Consider the following 22,000-nt stretch of genomic DNA (forward strand, 5'->3'; position numbering starts at 1 on the left):
AAGTGAGGAGGGAATTTATAGGGGTTCCAAATGGAAAAGGATTACTGGGTCAGTCTTTGAATCTAGCTAGATCCAGGTGGCTAATAATTGAGATTGTGCAATTACAAATAGCCCCTTGCCAATTTCAGCCTTTTACCAATTTGGTCCTTAACATTTGAACCCTTCAGGTTCAGCTGAACACATTAATTTTATTTTATTTTATTTTTTTCAAAAAAAGGAAAAAAAATAATTGACATTACCAAACCCTATGTGATGTTTTAATAATGAGATTAGATCATTTTTAACACAAGTCTCATTTCTCAAACTTAACACATGTCTTGTACTCGCTAACAAAAATGATTAATCTGTAATTTAGATTATTGGATTGGTCTCAATGTCTCATAAACAAAATACAGCCTAATTCATTCTTGGTCTTATTTTTTAACTATAATTTAGTGATTAGACCTTAAAAAAAAAATGTTATTCAAGAATCATGATCACTGAAAAACAATAAAAATGATCAATGTGGCACATTTAGTAATTGTTAGATTAATTAGAGTTCTCTGACCTTAGCTTTTGAATTTAGAGTTTGACATATCTTAATTCAATTCATGAAGTGATGTCACTTCATGGTGCAAGTATTCATTTTTTTTTTGGAGAAATTTGGCTAAAATCACCATAACACGAAAAGTTGGGGAAAACGTGGCGCATTTCCTCAACCACCTTCCTTTTTTTTCCTTTTTCTTTTTCCATATACATTCCGTAGCTACTTAGTACTAAGTATTTTCCTTTTTGTAGCACCAATTTTATAGTAATCCATTGTGCCACCTAATCATCCAGATGATACACCTGTTTTTTTAACAAATGATTGATTCCACGTGTCACTTCCTAAGTTATGGAACTTCCATCATTCATATGCCTTTCATCTAAATTCATGTCTAACATCATCTTTTAGAATTATATATCAATTCAATAATTCATGCTTGATCATACATTATAAGATCAACCATAGAATGCATCTATATACACATAAACACACCCACCACACACATATATGAAAGGTAGACTAAAAGCATATTTGGTATTCGCATTTCAACCACTCAGAAGCATTTTTATTTTTAAAAATGTGTTTAAATATATTTGATAAATATTAAAATGTTTTTAATAATTAAAGATTTTGAATGAAAATAAAATTTGTAATTTTTAAAATTGACTTTTGAATAGAAAATTCATATTTTAGGTAATTGAATTATTTTTTTTTAGACAATTTTATCCTTTATATATTTTTTATAAAGACAATTCTTTCTTTCTTTTTTATAAACTCGTGTAATTGTTAATTATAATAATATGATGTTAAAAAATATTATTGTAAAATTAGTAATAGAAGTGTCTAAAGTAAATTTTATTACCAAACATATTAAAAAGTACTCTACTTTATATGTATTGCATTACTAAACACCTAAACTCTACCAATAAAAGAACTCATTTAAACGGTACTAAGTTCAACTTTTATGCCGGTGTAAAATGTAACATAACCAAATAATTTTTAATTAATTATTTATATTAAATACAAATAAGTGGATGGTTCAATTTCCTTTTTTGTTGCATATACCAAATATAACTAAGTAGAGAATTTCACTTCCTTATTTATTGCAAAATTAACCTATTAAAATAATAAATTTAGCAATTCACGGTTTAAAAATTATTTTCCTTTATATATATATATATATATATATATATTAATAAAAGTTACATGTTTGTGATTAAGAAGGCTTGAGAGAGTATTGTAATTCTTCTGGCTAGCTGTATATTTATATCAAGAAGGTTCCTTTCATGACAGAAATCAAAATCCAAAATAGAGGATAACAGTAATCTTGAACACCATCCTGATTTTATGCATATAATGATGGGTTGTGGGCCAATTTGTTTTTGCCAACAGCTCTTTTGTTTTCTAACCCATTGTCACACGTGTACCCGTATAACTTTTTAAATTGAGGCCCATAATCCGCCACATCATATGGGTTCAAACCGGCTCAGATCATGCCACGTGCACCCACCGTTGATAATTTTTTTTTTTTTTTAATTTTCTGTTCTTTTCTTGAACGTTGAGATCAGAGCATCTAATTTAACAATTAAATATTTATTGTTATTATAATATATATATATATAATAATAATTACTATTTGAATTTTGTTGTCATCTTACCACGGACACACACGTAGTATATATTAGTAATTATAATAATTGGATATTTATTCTTAGAATTTCAAACTATCATTCTGTAATTTGAATGTACATGAGTTCGTGGTTATCTCTGGTGTTATGAACATTTTGTGGTGCATGGTGAATTTCAACTTTTTTAACAAGCTTCCAAGGAAAATAACCGGGTGGCGTTAGAATTGCTGATTGCTTACTTGTCGGATTGTGTTAAGTGATGGGGATCAACTAATTTAATATTTAATCATGTTTATAGAGAAGATGTTTGTGGTAATCACAATTGACAGCAAGGCTCCAAAAGACAGCACGACAACGATTAGTCAATCAGTTCTCAATCACTGAGACAATGCCATGAATCATGGTGCATCGTGTCCGTATCTTGGTTCGACCATGTCATTTTCTGAGGCCGCGTTTTATCAAAATCAAATGAATCCATTGTGTTTCATGCATGACAATTAACTTAAATTTGGGTGTTCTCACCTCATTTAAGCATGAAAGTTTGTTTTTTTCTTCTTTTTTTTTTCTTCAGTGAATTGTACAAGAAAGTTGTCACACCTTGAATTTCTAATTTTCTAATTTACAGTAGTAAAAATCGAATTCTTGTTCCTAAGTTCCTAACCTTCCCTTTTGACTTTTGAAAATTGTTGTTTGATTTATTCAATTTGTTTTTCGAACTTTCTACTGGAAATTTATATATTTTTGGTAAGGTCATAATTATTTATTTATTTATTTATTCATTATTTTATTTTACTTTTTTTCAATACAAAAAAAATAATAATACTACTTCAGTTCCAAATTAAATATCCACCTTTACATTTTTCATTGTTCCAAAATAAATGTCACATTCGAAAATTAAAGTACTATTTTTTATAATATTATCAATTTAACCTTACATTAAACTTATATAGTAAATTACAATGACATCCCTGAGGTTTGAAACAATGACATCTATATACAAGTTGAGTGTTTTTTTAACAATGACAAACCTTGTCCGAATTTTGTTTCAAACAACGCCTTAAAAGCTTGAAAAACATGGCATTGCCCCTTACACCAAATCAAGGATAAAATAATACGATATTTAGAGCTCTCTTACTCAAGGCATAAACAACTTTATTTTAATATCAATAAGGTGAACTTCAATATTAAAGACATTTCAGTAAAGATATTCGATATATCATAAAACATGTTGCGGCTTGTGTTACATAATAAATTTACAATGAGGTTTGAGTTAGCGACCATTAACTAAGTGAATATTTAGTGTGCTCGGCGCACTGACTAATCTGAACCGCGTAGTTCAGATTAGCCGATACACGATGCACCGAACGCACTAAATATCTGCTCGGGATAGGTAATGCCAATTTAAATTGACTACCCGTTGCCAATGGACAAACAAAATTTAAAAAGTATTAGATGATCATCACTTGCCTGGTATAATCTTTTGTGTCAAACTCAGAGGATGGAAAAACCTAGCCATGATTCACCTGATTATCTATGATAGAAAAGAAGATGGAATTTCGAACTGAATTTGCAGAGGAAGTTGTACCTCTAAAGGTTCGATTGTTCCTAGCCTCTCGGACATCAAATGTTCATTCCTAAATGGATTGTTATTTGTCCCTGTGAGAATAATATATATTGTGGAAAGTACTAGTTTGATGATCAATTAATCCAAATTTTTGATGAACTATGATGGGGGATTCCGCATTCATTATTCGTTAAGATTCCTTAATTATTAATTCTAAACGAGTATTTGCCATTGTCGTGGAAGAATAAAATGACAAGATGTATATCAATCACAGAAGAAGAAAAGACATGTCTCTCTTAAGAATTAATTTGAAATGCTTTTGAATTTGAAAATTTACATTGATGATAACATAGAGCCTACTCATTCCTTGAGTAAGAGAACTTCGAATACTCAATAGTATCATTGTATTCTTGTTCTGACTTACTTTGGTCATTTTCTCTTCCGTCACGCGTTTGTCAGGTAAAGTCGAGAAGCTTTGAAAAGTACATATTTGGTTGCTTCGTGAACCCCTTCTAATTTTTGTAACAATTTATTTTATTTCTTATGCATATTATTTATGTTGAATAATTTATCTTTTTGCCATGACAATAAATATATAAATAAATATTTGTAGTAGAAAAAGTAAATTTTATAAAAAAAATAAAGTTTATAGTGAAAATGGTTGTTATGATATTATAAAAATGAGAGATGACAAATTAATGAGTTGATGGGCCTTTTTGCCATTTTGTTTGAAAGAAAAGGGGATGTGAGGTACCTAGGGCTGATCACGGATCAGATCGATTAGATTTGGGGATAAAGTTCAATCTAATTCGGTCTCCACAGATTGATGAAATTTGAAACCGAACCGATTGGTAGGGACCTTCAATCTGAACCAAATCGAACTGTGAAATAACGAATCAGATCGGTTCGGTTTCTACGGATCGGGCTTTTCAAACAGTCCAATATGATTACACTTTATGGCTCATTAAAATCTCAAATTAGTAATTAAAAACTGTAAATAAATTTTTAACATATATCACCACAAACTTAAATTACCTACTAATAAAATAGAGTTGTAAATAATCCAAAAGTAAAAAATCTTAAATAATGAATAAAAAAAATAGAAATACACTAAGTCTATTGTGTGTGTGTGTGTGTGTGTATATAATTAAGGTAACGGATCATATCTGTTCGGTTAGCTGAGTGGATCAGTTTTTTCAGGGCTCAATCTGTTAATCGAACCGCGAATAGCGAATTACTTTTTTTCTAAACCATCACCGAATCATGAGATCTGAAAACCGAACCGAACCACACGAATCAGATTGGTTCGGACCGAATTGACGAATTATTTACTCACCCCTAGAGGTACCATCAGAGAAAAAGAGATTGTGAGTATCACCTCCCTTATATATTTTAGTGTTAATTACAGTGACAGCCCCTGCGGCTTGCCCTATTGACAGCTAGATAAAACTTGGCCTTTTTTAGACAATGATACCCGTTACTAAAGTTAACAATGACACCGTTGTTAATGTTAATTGACCTTTATGCCTTTTGACTTGTGAATTAACTTACTTGAATCCTAAAATTACCATTTGAACCTTTATATATTCATAGATACATATATAGATAGACAGACACATATACACACTAAGGCGCGAATCATCTGATGTGATTATCCCTGCAGTCCACTGTCTTGAGGCCTTGGTTTGGCCACGTATTTCTTCATAAAACAGACACTAAGACCGCATTTGGCAATTTCATCACCATTTATAAATAACATTTCACCATCATTTATAAGTAACATTACACGAGTCTAAAAAGTAACATCACCATTTGTAAGAAGGTAACATCACCACTTAAAAAGTAAGGTTGTTGACAGCCAAATAACTCATAACCCACTTCAAAATCCTCTTTAAATTAACAAAATAGACCATCTTCACCCTCAAAATAAGTATGCACATAATGCAGACAAAGTAATTTCTTAACAACACTTTAACATGTTAATTTAAAGAATTTAAACCAAAATTAAAGTTACTTAGATTAACTTTAGACAACAAACAAAACACTTGATGCTTCCAAAAATAATGAAAAGAGACATATCTTATCTTTTCTTTTTCTTCTTCCAAATATTAAAAAACATACACTTAGGTATAAATTATTTAACATATCTTTGAAATTTTTTTGGCAAAATTTAATATTTATTGCCACACTTACCACCTTCACCATTAAAACAAGGTATTCACATAGTGCTGAAAAACTAATAATCATACATAAATCTAACTTAATTCAACATATTATTTACATATTTTTTAAGTTAAATTTTATCATAAAAAATAGAACATCTAAAAAAATAGTCACATGTCAATTTAAAGAGGATTTTGAAGGGGATTGTGAGGTATTTGACCGTCAACAATCTTTACTTTTTAAGTGGTGATGTTACTCTCTTACAAATGGTAATGTTATTTTTTAGACTCATGTGATGTTACTTATAAATGGTGGTAAAATATTACTTATAAATGGTGGTGTAATTGCCAAACGCGATCTGATGAGCTATTTTATGAAGAAATACGTGGCCAAACTAAGGCCTCAAGTCAGTGGACAGCAAATGACTACAGGGACAATCAAATCAGAGGATTCCCGCCCATACACACTATAACTAGCCAACGATTGATTAACATTTGAAATATAATCAATATAGCTCTTCAAAATCGCTAATTGCTTTCAAAAATATATACATACATAGTTTTTACAATAAAAAGAATCAAATAGGGGTGTGTATATATGTGTATCAGTGTGAATTTTTGTGCGTGTGTGTTGGTGTGTATTTGGATTTTGTTCCCCGTAAATGTGTGTGTGTGTATATATATATATGTATATACGTTGATGTGTTTTGTTCTCTAATGAATATTATAGTTAATATTAAAACTATATATATACACACACACACACACATACCGATTAAGGTTTAAAAAACCAAAACAAAAAAAACAAGGGCAAACTACAATGACCTCCCCTGAGGTTTGGACTATATACATCTAAACCTGAGGTTTGGCATTTTGTTGCAAAGACCTCCCCATGTCAAATTTTGCAGTAAATTTACTTATCTACCCTTACTATTATATTATTAAAAAATTAAAATATCTAGAAATAGCAAATGACCCTTTTGTCCACTAACAAATGATTGCTCAGCACTGCAAACTCCTTTCCCTTCACCGAACCGGCCTCTATCGCCTAGACTAGCGCTGGAATCCCCCCTTCCTCCACAATCGCCGCCCTCCCCTCCCGAATCGCCGCCAAGTTGCTTAAAACCAACATCGCTTTCTCCGCCATTCCCGTCCCCAAAAGGTGCATAAACACCCACAAACCACCACCTCTGTAATCAATCAAACCAACCAAATCTTACGCGGTTACACCCAATCACAACCCCACAATCAACACCCCAATTCACAAAATCGTACAAACTTTTGACACCCACTTCACCGGAGGAAAAGAAGATGACAACCGCACCCACAGTCGACGGCGCAGCAACCCACGATCGGAGAAGAACACAATTCTAGCACCGAACCTGCAAGCGATGTAAAACAGAGACCAACAAACCGTGGCCGGAGAAGAATGCTACCCGCGACGCCCGACAGACCCAATCAACCGTCGCCGGAGAAGAATCCGGAACCTGGTATCGTACCCCGTCGCCGGAATTGGACAACAGAAAGGTGAGGAACCTGGATTCGCACCCAGTCGTCGAAATTGATCTACACGCGCCGATCGACATCTTGTTGTCGTCGATCAAAGACAAGCTCAGCAAAGCGCACGCAGCATTTTGAGAGATTGACTAGAGCAGTCACGGCGTGTTCTTGCGTCCACGGATCGGTACACCAGAGGAGTGGAATCAGTGTTGGAACGGCACCGGATTCACCGATCAAAGCTGGAACGGCACCGGATTCACCGATCAGAGCTCGATTATCGAACCGGTTTTTCGCCAGGAGTCGCAGTTTCGCCGCAGCCAATCTCTTTACCGTGATCGATGACGATTGGAGACTGTCGATGCAGATTTTGACCGTCGGTTGAAAGTCCTTTGGCGATATGTTCTCGATTATCTCCGTCGAGAAGTTCTCGCGTTGCAGAAACCCCAACCTCAGGGACCGTCTTGATTGGCGAGTGGTTTCTCTCTCTCTCCCCTTTCTCTCTGAAAGCACACGGCGGTTCGCAGAAGGGATGGTGGCAGTGAATTGGTTTAAGGGTAGTTTGGTCCATTTAAAATGAATTTTATTGTCATTTTTTTTACATTACAAGGATAATAGTGTCTTTTTATGTTATTGATGGGCATTTTAGTCGCTTTAAACTAATTTTCTGATAAAAAACATTATTTTCTGTATGGAGGGGAGGTCATTGCAGAATGGAGAAAATATCAGGGGGTCACACTGCAACAAAATAGCAAACCTCTAGTTTAGTTGTCTATATCCAAACCTCAGGGGAGGTCATTTTAGTTTGTTCAAAATACAAAGGTTTCCAACTGAAATCACAAGCGAAGTGAGAAAAGGGAGAGAGGCAATAAATAAATCTCCTCCATGTTCTTCAATTTAAACAAAAATAATAATTAATTCATTCAAATTCAAGCTATATTATAAATAATAATACATCAACAACTCACAAAACAGATTCTTGATTGGTTATTTCTGTGGTTGTCAGCAGCATTAAAGAGATTAGGAATTTATTTGAAGATATAAGGCCATTGGATATATCAAATTACCGAAACTTGATACGAGATTAATGATGAGAAGTTTGAATTCTTGACAACCTTAACACGTGATTCATAATCGCCACAGCAGCCCAGATTCTCACTCTCCGCCGCCGATCTCCTCCTTACACTACCCCTCTGCACCCTACATGCTCGTCGCCCTCAGCAGCCTATTAGGCCTCCCACCGGAAAAATAATGCATCACGGACATGGAAGATATGTTAGAAATAGAGGGGAAACGGGTTTGTTTTTTCCAGGCTTTAATGATTTGGGCATTTAGGTCATTTAGTAAGTCTATTTTATATTAAAAATTAATTAAATATTAAGAGGCTAATTAGACATTTTACAATCCTTTTTATGTCAAAAAGTTGACAGGAATGTATTGTTTAAAAATGGACCAAGTTTTTTATTGCCTTATGAATAAGGCAAATCTCACATAGTGTTATTATGAGTAGAGAGTTTTCCTATTAATGTAGATTGTAGAGTCCTGAAAAGTGTTAAAGATTCTATAATATTTGACAGCTTTTTAGGGTAACAGTAAATATTTAGAGTGGATGTAGAGTATTTTAGGAAGCTGTATGTCTATAAATAGGAAAGGAGTCATTTGTAACCAACAAGCTCTAGATGTGAAATAGCTTCATACAATAGTAATAAAATTGTAGAAATTATTTTTGTAGAAAACGAAATTGGGCAAGTGTGCTTTACTGTAAGGTATGGAAGCCCCTTGTTGTGACTAAAAATAATAGGATCTGACAACTTATGTTCGATATCAATCTGGCCTTAAAGATAAAAATTATAGTATCTGACTATTGATATTCAAAATCAATTTTGAGCAGCCGCTACACTAATTTTGTAATGTACAGTACATTTAAAACCGTAATGACTAATGATACAAGCATTTGACAATGGTGTAAAATAATAACATAATGTACGCCATGTTATTAATTAATTATTTTATTTTGTCATACAAGTAGAAATACTGACGTAACATGTTTTCTTCTTCTTTTAATTAGCAATTTATAATTTAGATGCATCATTGCGTCTTTTATTTGGATTTTTTGGGCCACTTATTTGTTTCTTGTAGTGGGCTTTTCAGTCCACGCACTAAGTCACGAGAAAGTATTAAATATTCGGGATATGATACCCGGGTCATCCCACCCTTTAGATGTGAGACTCACCACCACAATATTATACTCAAACATAAAATAATAATAATAATAATAATTGTAAACTTGTCAGTGGTGGCTATGGTTTTTATTTTTTCGGTTTGTTTGCACAGGTTAAGCTACTATGATTAAGATTTGGGTTAGGGATTGAAATGAGGATGCAAATAACTTGTGGTTCAAAATGACAAATTATATTAGGAATAAGGCGAAAAAGATTTTGGGCTAAACAAAAGGGAAATTGGACTGGATGTGAAATCTGAGACGAACTCAAACTGAGTTCCCAGCCCAGGTACCTTATACGTACCATTAGTCATGGGCCACCATCAAAATTGCGCCCAATGTTAAAAAAGAACCTAATTGACTACTCCAGGCCCAACTCTGAGGAGTGAAGACCAAGTAATTATTTCTAAGCATCAGCATGAACCAATTTTTAGTTTGCATTTGCATGCAAACTAACACTGTCCTTCTCAGGCTTATAAATATGGCAAGCAGTGCGTGTGGCGGACAACTTAGGTTTCTATGCAGTCTTATACTGACACCGATCCATAATAAGAGCTACATGATATATCTAATGGATATTCGTGTTCTTTCCGCCATGAAAAACATTGTATACACACCTTTATATCTATATATATATATATATATATATATAAGCGTTTGTTCATATGTGTATATATTTATATGTACTTCCATATCTTTGTTTTACAAGTCTTATGTAGTTCCAAACTTTCATTTGTTCTTTCATGGCTTCTGATTCTCTTCTTGTATGGTGGTAAAATGGTGATGCATGGAACAAAAAGGACTCTTTGTTTTTTGTTTTCGTGGCAAGAAACACGATCAATGTCAGTTTGACAAAGGACACCATCCAATCTTTCATGTAACAAAGGTCCAGCCGTGATATTCAAGGCGGAGTTAGGATTGCAAAGTGAGGGGCTAAAGATATAAAAATTTAAAAATGAACACAATAATTTTTATAACAAAGATATGTTATATATATTCAAAAATAGCAAAAAAAATTAATAATAATAATAAAATAAGTGATGGCCTTGTAGGTTTGGTTACACTAAAAGAGCTATTTGAATGGAATGAATATTCTCTTATAAGATAAGTGAGATTTCGTCAACCTGTTACTTCTTTCTTTTTGTTCAAGGAGTTGCTCATTGCAGAGCTGGGCCATTTGCTATTTTTGTTTTATTATGGATTGGGCATGGGCTGGGCTATGACTGATTGGGTTGAGTTATGGATGATAGGACGTAGTAGTACTAATTTTTTTTTTTTAAGACCTGGGCTATAGCCCAGGTTAGCCCACGCTAAGTTACGCCCTTGCTGATATTGTAACCCCATTAGGGGCGGAGTTGGTGTGTGCCATATCCCTGGCCTGCCAAGTATAAAATTTGTTTATTTTATTTTATTTGTATATTTATAAGAAAAAATTCTATATAATTCTCCTTAATATTTTAATCTCTAAAATTAGTTCCTAAAGTTTTCTTTATTTTCTCTTTTGCTCTTAAATTTTCTTAAAAAAAAAGGTTAAATTTTTCTTCTTCAATCAAAGTCTAATTTTTTTTTCCTTTTTTTTTTTTTGACTTACTAATAATGTATATAGTATGAAAATTTTTTTTTCCCCTTTCGTTCTTATTTGAATTTATTACCATAATTTATGAAGTTAATGGTGTGATTTTCATGCATCGCTTTCAAAATATAAAGACCTACAACTATATTTAAAAAAAATAATAATAAATAAATAATACTTAGTTCTTATATTGCCAAGTACTTATATTTTGTACCGTAAATTACACTGACACCCCTTGAGATTATGTCATATCTCATCTAGATGAAAATTTTGGTTTTTCACTTACATCCTAATTTACTTTTTGGCATCTGACATATATGAATGGACCTTTTTACCTTCAATTTTTTAATACAAAATATCTATAACCTTAAATGACAAAAAGACCCATTAACCTTAAATGACAAAAAGACCCATTATGGGTCTTTTTGTCATTTAAGGTTATAGATATTTTGTAATAAAAAATTGAAGGTAAAATGGTATATATATATTATATATTCAAGCACTGTTTGTACAGGCCCAAATCATGTTTGGGACGTCTTGATCGCGACCGTTGTTAAAGAAAAGCTGTCGTTAGTGATGGTTGACGTTTGTTTGCGGCCATCGCATATTTACGAAATTGGACCACCAACACAACAAAATCCACCTCTACAAGCAATAACTCAACAACTTGTGGTCACCAAAATCCTATCGGCCTCTTGCCATAGCAAACAACAACTCTTCACCATAGGAGATCGAGGAATCGAGCTTATCGCCTCCGAGAACTTCACCTCTTTCACCATCGACATCGAAGCCCTCGACATAGCACTCACCAATAAGTACTCCGAGGGCATGCCCAGCAACCATTTTAGATCTTAACCTCTTTCGTCGTCGACATCAAAGCCCTCGGCATCGAGCTTGTGATTCATCATTTTCAGATCTCACAAGTTTGTTTCTAACACGTATAGTTAAATGAGTATAAACCGATTATACGGATTGAACCACCTCAACCCAAATATAACACGATTAATTAAATGGATTAACCGGGTTGATCCGTTCACGACCCAAACCCATTTACGATCGACCCGAACCCATTGAACTCGTATCATGTTGGTGGGTCGTGTCAAACTTTGTCACTTCAACATCTAAAATATATGTGTGTGTATATACACATATTGAAATAAAAATCCTTTAAAGGATTAAATTACAAGCAATCAAAATTTTGAGATAAGAAACAAAATAATAATAATAATAATAATAATAATAATAATAACTAATCATCGAGAGATAGAACTAACACTTAATTTTCCCCAAATTTAGCATTTTGTCAATATCTAATTTACAGCCCTCTCAAGTCGCAAAATCTCATTCTCTATGACGTATTCCTACAAGATTGTTCCCCCTTCCAAATGAATCAAATAAACAAAATAAGCCATTTGAATAAGTGATTTTTGACTAGTAAGGAGACACTGCTTGGATTCGATTCTTTCGCTTTTGAAGGAATTGTTGCAATGATCTCTTCACAGAAAGGGCAGTAGGACTGCACAGTTGAGATTGTAGCAATGGTGAAGAGGGCTCCCAACTAGTTGGGCTCTTCAATTTTTCCTCCATTTCTCGACTTGCAAGCATTATGATGGCTCTAGCCTGCAATTTATATTATTTTATGAAATATTAGTATATCAATTACATATAAACAATATGGATAATGTACTTTGAGACATGGTTCGCCGTATTGACCGATACGCGACCCTTGAATTTTAAAAAATTATTTCTTTATATATTGTTATCTTCTTACATTTTTAAGACTCTTAAATCTATCTAAGTATAATTTTTCCTTCTTTCTTTTTTAGCACATGTATTTCACGGGTTTTTTTTTTTATCTTCTCTATCATTGCACCAACTTTATTTATTGTTGATATAAGATATTGAAAAAAAAAATACTTTGCTCAAAAAGGAAAGAATATGATTTTAAATAAAAACGGAAGACGATTTTAAATAAAAACTGCTATTTGATATTAATATATGACATTTAAAAGGTCATTTTGATATATTTAGCCTTACTACCTTAGCCTTCGTATTGTATCTAGCCATCTAGGCTATAATTTTCTCTATAGGCATGAAAGGTAAAATTGAAATCCTGCCAAGTCATCATTTTTATTGAGAATACTTTTCAAAAGTGATGTTATGGGTTTAAGAAAGAAAAATACACACACCCACACACACATATATATATAGCACCTAATTGAAAAATGGGGGCACTTTCAAATAGTGTAGATTGACTCATTGACATGCAATCCATGAAAAGTCTATGAAATTGCAGGTCAGTGTGTGTGTTTTTCACATATAGTAGACTATAGCTCCATCTAAAATTAATTCCCGAATTTCTTTTTAGTCATGAAGTGTCTGAGCCTTTTTGAATGGACAATTGCGTCTAAATTATACACTACATAACAAATATCAGTACGACCTGGATTCACGAAAATATGAATATGCATATGCATATAATTATCGACCTCCAAGTGTGACAAAAGGGATTCCTATGTACAACTAGAAATACCAGCTTGTGTGTGTGTGTATGTGTTGTGTGTGTGTGTGTGAGAGAGAGAGAGACACAAGAGGTGAAACACACCTGAAGCTCAGTTGCATCACAAACGCTGACCCTTCCTTTGTAGAAAATGGTTAGCTGTTTCTCCTCCGTTATGCTTTCAGTATTTCTAAAAACGCCCACCCTTCAAGAACAAAATGAAGAAAACAATCAGAATTATACAATTCGTATATATGTAAAAATAAGCATATATATATATATATATATATATATATATATATATAAGAGAGAGAGACTGACATAGGTTGTTGTTGTTGTTGATGGTGGGAATTGTAATCTGATGAATGTAGTAGATCAGAGGCCGTAGGTGGTACAAGTCGGAGTTCCAAATTACAATTCCTCCTCATTTTTAAGGCCACAATTTGAATTTCTGATGAAGAAACTAAGAGAGATCAAATTCTAAGATTTGAAGGTAATCAGAGAAAGGTGTGGCTATGTATATATATTTATATATATATAATTATATACATAAAGGTGAGCTTTTGGTCCTTCTGGATAACACGGAACGCACGCAACCTGAAATGACACTTGAAATTCGGCGGATGCTAATTGTGCCAAAATAAGCACGTGGAAAATGGTTTTTCAACGCACCAATAAAACCGCAACTTCAGTATTTCCTTTTCCTTTTTCTATTTATACACGTGGACAATTTAGCACGACTTTCTTTATTTTCCACCGGAAAAAAAGTTGGAAAGAAAATTCAAATTCAAATTAATCCTAAAAATTTTATTTTAATTTTATAAATTATTATATAGATGCATTTTTTTTTAATAAATGTAAGTGTGTTATTAGCGTGATTGAGTTATTTCCGTGTTGGTGTGTTGGAGTCTTGTAACATTCCTTTCTCCTATAGCCACTTTCTATCATCACTTGTAGCTTCATTTTTAATTGCATAGATGGCTCTACAATACCATTTTCTTTTAGTTGATTAAAATGCTATCTTTCTTTATTATTTTTTTATTTTGTGTGTGTGTCGGTAGTATTGATTGAAAATCATAAAACAAGACACTTTCATTTTTCATACGCTTCAATGGTTAGCCTTTTAAATTAGCCAATGGAGCACCAGCAAAAGTCAAATGTCATTCTTAATTTGATCACATTCATCCTAAAAAAAGTTGTTCTGGAATTTGTTTTTATTTATATTCTTTTAAGAATGTTTTAAAATAATAAATTTTACTAGGGAGACTAAAATATAGAATTGCAGTATAGATATATTATATAGGTTACCGTATATGTGTGTTGTGACTTGTGAGTAGTACTGCTTATTAATTTGTTAGTTGAGGTTGTAGTTGAGGTTGTAATGAAAAAGAAACATCACTACTAAAATAGTATAGAATTGCAGTATATTTATATTATATAGGTTACCGTGTGTGTGTGTGTGTGTGTGTTGTGGCTTGTGAGTAGTACTGCTTATTAATTTGTTACTTGAGGTTGCAGTGAAAACGAAACATCACTGTCTACTTTCAAGAATTCTACGACACCCTGGAATTACTTGCCCCAACAAGTCATTTTCATAATTAAAACAAACCAATTCATTGACGCAACCTAATTTTGGTTAAGTCCAAATTGCATTAAAAATCAATTTATATTGTCATGAAACTGACCTAAGTTTGTTTGGTTAAATCCAAACTTGCATTAAAAATCAATTCAATTTGTTATGGAACTGATGACATCAATAAGAATATGCGTGAAGTGCAAAAAAATATTTAAATAGTATGTTTATGGTGCATATTGCAAACTTTTCGTACAAAAAATACTCTTAAATTATGATATTTGGGCAAATAGACCTATTTATAAAAATTAAATTAAAATATCGTTAACAACACATTTTATAATATATATAAAAAAATATTTTGTAAAATGACTAAAAAGGGTTTGGCTTTCAACTTCATCATCTTGTACCGAAACCCCTTCAATGGACGCTGCTGCTCGGAGCTCGTCTGAACGGATCGCTCGTATCTCTGCACATGTCTTCATCTTCGGTTGGGCCAGTGATGCTCGGAGCTTCTCACCGGTGGCCACGGTTTGAATCGGGGTATGGAAAAATCAATATCCGGCAGTGGAGCTGTTGCTATCTGATATGGGTATGATTGTGGGTGCAGGAACAAAACAAACACAGTATAAATAATTAGGAAAAAAAAAAAAAAATCTATGCAACTATGCTGTTTTAAACAAACCCAGTACTTATTGTTAGAAAGATTTCAAAAAATTTAAGTTTTTAAGTATTTGAATGGACTGGTATAGCTTATTTAATCGATCATCAGATTCATTACAATAGAAAAAAATTTATAAGCTTTAATGGAGAAGTTGAATTGATTATAATACACCACTATAATATATATATATATATATATATATATATATATATATAATATCAATGAACTGTAACCCAACAGCTAATTGGATCTTTGATCCTTGGAGGTCACTTTCACACAAATCATGTAGTGTAAAAACACAAGTTTGATGAGTAAACCCAGTTCTCAAATTGAGGGTATGAAAACGGTAAGCTTTCTTGTTTCCTCCTTAAATTCGTAGTGGATGCATCACAGGGGAAGAAACTTACTACCATGTCGACTCCTTTAACATTTCTGATAATTTTTTCTGGCAACGAGGAAGGGGAATGGACGGCGGTAAATGAGTTTGCTTTATTTTTTTATTTTTATTTTTTTCGTTCTTCACGTTGAAGAAGATGATGACTAGAATGGAGAATTAAGGTATAGTAGGGGCTTTTTCTGGAAGAGAAAAAAGATAAAATGGGTATTATTTAAATTGAGGGGTGCTCACTGCTCACAAATTGAAAAGAATAGGGTATTTTTCGTACACCATTTTAAATAAGAGGTAAAAGCATTATGAAAGGTATACTTGGTGTGTTTCTTGCACTTATCCGTAAGAATATTTCTTAACTTTATAATAACATAAATGTAAATTCACATTAAATTTCTCAAATTTATTCGGAGAACTTTGTATCATTTACTAAAAAAATAAAAAAAAAAATTATTCAGAGACTTTGTATCATTATTCAAAAAAATATAGATATATAAATATAATTCGATCAGCATATAAATATATTGCACCGGATTTCCCATTCCATCCACTAATGTTATCCGATTGAATGATGAGTAAACCATTTCTTAGCTGTCTTCGTGTTTTCTGTACACATGCATGCAGCGGCCCTAAAAACGAACGACAATGCTTGGATCCTCCATTAAGGAGAATTCCATTTGATGTGATCTAATGACATAGAAACATGTGTCTAAAAATTAAAGAGGGACATTACCCATTCTTTATAGGTTAAACAGTGTTTTTTTTTTTTTTAACAAGATTATCCTCTATCGTTCTTCCTTCCTCTCTCCACAATAAAACATTTCTCTCTCTTTTTCTTCTTTTTCTTTTTTTGGTCTTACAGCCATGCAAATCTTAATTAACTAAATATAGAGAAAAAACAAAAATTCGAATTGGGTAGAAAATAGTAAATAAATAATCATTCATTGTCCAAACTTTTTCCATAAATAAATAATTATTTTCAACTCCAAAACAAAATAATCATTCACTTTTTAGTAAAGAGAAAAAAATATCAAAATTCTATAGAAATCATAGAAGAAATAATTATTCATTTTTTTTTTTTTTCGGCCATTATCATGTTTTGTAATGAATTTTATTAATTTTTTGTATTTATGATTGTCTATATGTAATATTAGATTGCTAGGTATACTGCCCCATGAATTGATAAAATTCCATAAGCATTGACTAAAACTTTTAGATTTTTAAAAGTAAATATATATAGTTTTATATTATAATGTTCCGTGTGAAATTATAAAAAATTTACACTTATTGAAGACCGTATACTTAGGGTTTTAGAGACTCATACTTAGGTTTTAAAGTGGAGGCAACCATAAACAGTGGTGGCAGCAAGCGTAGAAACTAGGGTTTCGGATAGATGTTAGATATGGAGATGGAAATGGAAATTTGTTTTGTTGTGAAGAGAGAGATGAAGATAGATATGTTGCCAAGGAAATTTGTTTTGTTGTGAAGAGAGAGATGAAGATAGATATGTTGCCAAAAAAAAAAAAAAAAAACGGCTTAATCCTTAAAAATGATTAATATCCATCTTTAATTTTTTAAACACATATTCTAATAACATTAAACCACATCAAAGACCTACACTATGGCAACCCCACCAGGCATATGAGTTGTTCCGTCGCATGGAAAAAAATATAAGCATTTATTTTTTTATTATTATCTTTTTTTTGGATAATGCTCGGTCGTCTAAATGCTTATATTTTTTTTCCATTTGACGGAACAACTCATATGCCTGGTGGGGTTGCCATAGGTCCGTAGGAGACTTGCTCATCTTCTTCGTGTTTCAGTCAGACTCGTGACCGTGATTGATGGTGTTAGCTTATGCCACGTGATTTTTTAAAGTCTTATAGTATATGTGTGTGCGTGTGTCAATGTGCATGTGCAAAGTTACAAGGCATGCAACATATATACTGAAAATAATAAAAAATTACACATGATAAATGCTCTAATATAATTATATTTTTATTGGGTCCAAAAATGCACTAATATTGAAACTACTAGTGTAATTTATGTACTTACCAAAAAAAAAAAAACTGTAATTAATTTTATCCTCAATCAACTGCGAGTAGTGGGCTGCTCAGGGCCTGTTGCTTCTGGTCAAGGAAGGCGACTACATGGAGCCATCAGGAAAATGATTACAATGATTCTTCTATTTTTGCCTTTCTCAATGCCATCCCAATTAAGCTTCATGTTATAAAATAAACAATAATAATTAAAATAGTCCTAACCTTAGTTTTTTCTTACCTTAGTTTCTAATCAAAATGTTAATCGTGCACAGAGAAATAAATAATAATTAAATAATGAAAGAAGAGCATGTGCAAAAGGAACAATTTCATTATTGACTAAAAATAGCTTCACGTTGAGTATCAAGTCAACTTCCCAACCTAACTTTACCTCCTGGAATTAGTCTTTATTTGATCTATTCCTTTTTATTTTTTAAAATTATTTTTGGTCTCTACTTAATTAACGCAACTCTTTTGACGGTCTATTATATAATTATATCTTCATTGGGTCCAAAAAATGCACTAATATAAAAACTAATACTCTAATTTATTTTACTCTCAGTCAGCCGCGAGTGGGCTGCTCAAGGTCTGTTCTTTCCGGTCAACGAAGGCGACTGCGTGGAAAATGGTTACAATGATTCTTCTATTTTTGCATTTCATAAGCTTGTTGTTATAAAACAAAAAATAATAATTAAAATAATCCTAACCTTAGTTTCTAATTTTTTTTTTTTTTTTTTTTTTTTTTTTTTTTTTTCTTACCATATTGTCTAATCAGAATGTTAATCGTGCACAGGAAAAATAATAATAATTAATCGTGCACAGGAAAAAAGAATAATGAAAGAACAACACGTGCAAATTTTTGGCTTCCCAAATCTAACTGGTATAAACAAACATCACAAAATAAAGGTGTCAAACCCATCATTTGTCTACAAAATTATAAAAAATTTGGTTCTCTTACTTCCAATTAAACAAAATCAAGTGCTACATTATTCGTGGTTTCTATTATACCTTTCATTTAATTAGTTTCTACTAATGCCTCATTCATTCTTCTCCTCTAATTTCTATCCATCTCTTCGCCAAACAAAAAATTTAAAATCATTATACTTTCTACATTTCTTTTAGATCACACACATAATTAGATGACTCTATAATACGCATAATTTATTAGAATGGGTCATTTTCATTAACTAAAATCATTATACTTTGCACACTTTTTTTTAGATTGAATGTATAATTAGATAACTCTAGAATCAGCATAATTGATTAAAATGAGCCATTTTAAGTAACTAAAATCTTTATTTTTTATGGATAATAATTGACCAAAATCAATTAAAAAAAAAAAAGGCATTTTCATTTTTTATCTGTTGGTTAGCTTTTAAAATTAGCCAATGACCACGATCTTACACTAAAATTCAAATGTTCTTCTTAAATTCATCCATTCATTCTAACAAATGTTGTTTTGGAATTTGTTTTAAAACCTATAATTTATCAATGATGGTCAACATCATTCGTTTTCTTTACATTCTTTCAGAAAAACCAAATTACACACACACATGTATATACCTTTCACTAGGATATAGCATTGCAATATATGTAATTATGTATCTACATAGGTTATTGTTGGGGTGGCGATTCATGTTGAAATATGACATGGTTATTCTACACATTTAGCTAAATGAGTCATTTTTTACATGAATATAATACGTTATATTAAAACATTTAGTTAATTGTGTCATAATCGTGTTTAAATGATCAAACACGAAAATAACACGTTTAGTTAGCGGGTCAATTTGTGTCGACACGAACACGATTAGTCCAAATCTAAACATTTTTATCTCGTGTTGTATTTGTGTCATATTAGCGTGTCATGTCAAATATTACCACACCTAAGTTATTAATAAGTATGTGTTGCGTACATGACCACAATACAAGCACACACACAAGGACGACAGACCCAAGTTGTACATGGACGGACATGTAATGCTAGAATCACTAAATAAATGTTTATTTATTTATTTATTTACAAGATATAATTGATTGATAATACTGATACCGCAATTGCTTCTCACCTGAAATTTTTATTTTTCACTATTATGCTCTTTATTTTTGTCATTTTGATATATATACTTATGAAATATTACCTTTGCATCCCTTATTTTTGTCATTTTGATATATTTTTCACTATTTTATTTTTTTAGGTAATTAAATAGAAGTTTGATTTCCCAACAAAATAATGCAAATTTGGAGTAACCAAAATAAAAATAACATCATGCTGAGCATCAAATCCCTTCCCAATCTAACTACCTCAAACAAACTTCAGAAATTTAAGATCGGTCTACTCCATCATACGGGAAAAAATATCTTAATATGTGGTTCCAATTCTACTCGGTAAAGTAAGCATAATGGAAGGTGGTTCACAGCTGATGATGACTCAGTGTAATTGCCGGGAAAATTAAGAAACGTTCACACTTCAATAAAAAAACTGGCCTAATTGTCTTTATGGTGTGCACGTTTTTAAGCTATCACGCATCAGATGTGAACCTCTTTAAAAATGACTTACTTTTTGATACAATACAAGGTGCTCCGTCCCATGAAAATATAATTGTTCTATTTTTGTTATTCGCATGACTAAAAGGAACAATGACTTAGAGCAACTTTAATGCTATTTCATTTGGACTGCCAAATTCAAAATTTGATAATTGTGTAAAAAGTATGCTCTTCAATGAGCTCTTATTTGAGCTCTCAAAAATTGAGAATCTCAAATCTGCTCTCAAATATAGGAGCTGTCAATTTTTTTTGGCAACTCTTTTAATTGCCCATAACAACGCCGTTTTCTTTATCTCCCTCAATCCCTTTTGTCCCGTTGCTTTCTATCTCTGTCGTTGGGTTGGGTTGCATTGCCCTGTCGTCTCTTTCTCCCTCTTAGCCGAGGCCGAGTTCATCCTCTCAAATCTCCGGCCACTCTTCTTCCCTCCAAGAAATAAAATGTAAATTACGGTAATTACCTGTACATTATTTTTAAAAACCCGTACATACAAGTTAAAAGTTGTAAAGAGAAAAGGGGGCAAGCTTGAGAGTTGAGAGATAGCGGCTGAAGCTTGTGAACGGCAAACCGGAACTAGAACAGCCGGCGATTGAAACTGAAAGATATGGGTTTTGATTTTTTGAACAATCTGAAATGATATGCCGATATGGGTTTTGAACTTTTGATTCTTGCAGACAGATAGATAAACTGAAATATATGGGTTTTGAACCTCTGATTCTTGTAGATTTTGTAGTTTGCAGTTGCAGAGAGAGAGAGGGGGCAAGTTCAAAGTCGAGAACGAGAATAAAGATGGAGTCGCTTGGGGAGGCTGAAATGATTTGCCCTAAAAATATTTTGTAGTTTGTTTTTTTATATGGGACAGAATGCAATGAATGGTTAAGATGGGAAAGTGATGTCAAAATCAACGGTACTCAAGAGTTAGTGTTAAAGTAGGATTGGGGAAGCTAGAAGTGGGTTAGGCTTGGTTCAATGGAGGCAGAGAATTGCTAAAATATAGCATTTTGGAAGAAATGCACCATTGAAACAGAATTACTAAAATATAGTATTTTGACACTGTACCTCCTCTCAAAATATAAATTTGGAATGTAAAAATGATATTTTACATTGGAGATGGTCTTAC

At 32.3% G+C, this 22,000-nt stretch overlaps 1 protein-coding gene across 1 annotated transcript; it reads right to left on the minus strand.

Annotated features, from left to right (window-relative positions):
- Nucleotides 1-12,375: 12,375 nt before the first annotated feature.
- Nucleotides 12,376-14,195, minus strand: LOC132316453 (protein TIFY 5A-like). The gene is made up of 3 exons (XM_059814952.1): nucleotides 13,993-14,195; nucleotides 13,777-13,876; nucleotides 12,376-12,791 (listed from the first exon to the last, which is right to left on the minus strand). Exons 1-3 carry the CDS (start codon nucleotides 14,097-14,099, stop codon nucleotides 12,603-12,605), a joined length of 396 nt encoding a protein of 131 aa, XP_059670935.1. The 5' UTR covers nucleotides 14,100-14,195; the 3' UTR covers nucleotides 12,376-12,602.
- Nucleotides 14,196-22,000: the final 7,805 nt, after the last annotated feature.

The sequence above is a fragment of the Cornus florida genome, unplaced genomic scaffold (genome assembly GCF_030987335.1).
Source record: "Cornus florida cultivar Cherokee Brave unplaced genomic scaffold, ASM3098733v1 CherokeeBrave_3.0.0_Hap2_Chr01, whole genome shotgun sequence".
Classification (NCBI taxonomy): domain Eukaryota; kingdom Viridiplantae; phylum Streptophyta; class Magnoliopsida; order Cornales; family Cornaceae; genus Cornus; species Cornus florida.

What these genes read in the sequence shown, in the direction of transcription:
- LOC132316453 (XM_059814952.1), bottom strand. Translation starts at nt 14,099, where the DNA reads ATGAGGAGGAATTGTAATTTGGAACTCCGACTTGTACCACCTACGGCC. An exon ending in CAACAACAACAACAACCTAT is followed by an intron (nt 13,877 to 13,992) that starts GTCAGTCTCTCT and finishes TTGTTCTTGAAG; the next exon opens with GGTGGGCGTTTTTAGAAATA. An exon ending in GTGATGCAACTGAGCTTCAG is followed by an intron (nt 12,792 to 13,776) that starts GTGTGTTTCACC and finishes TATAAATTGCAG; the next exon opens with GCTAGAGCCATCATAATGCT.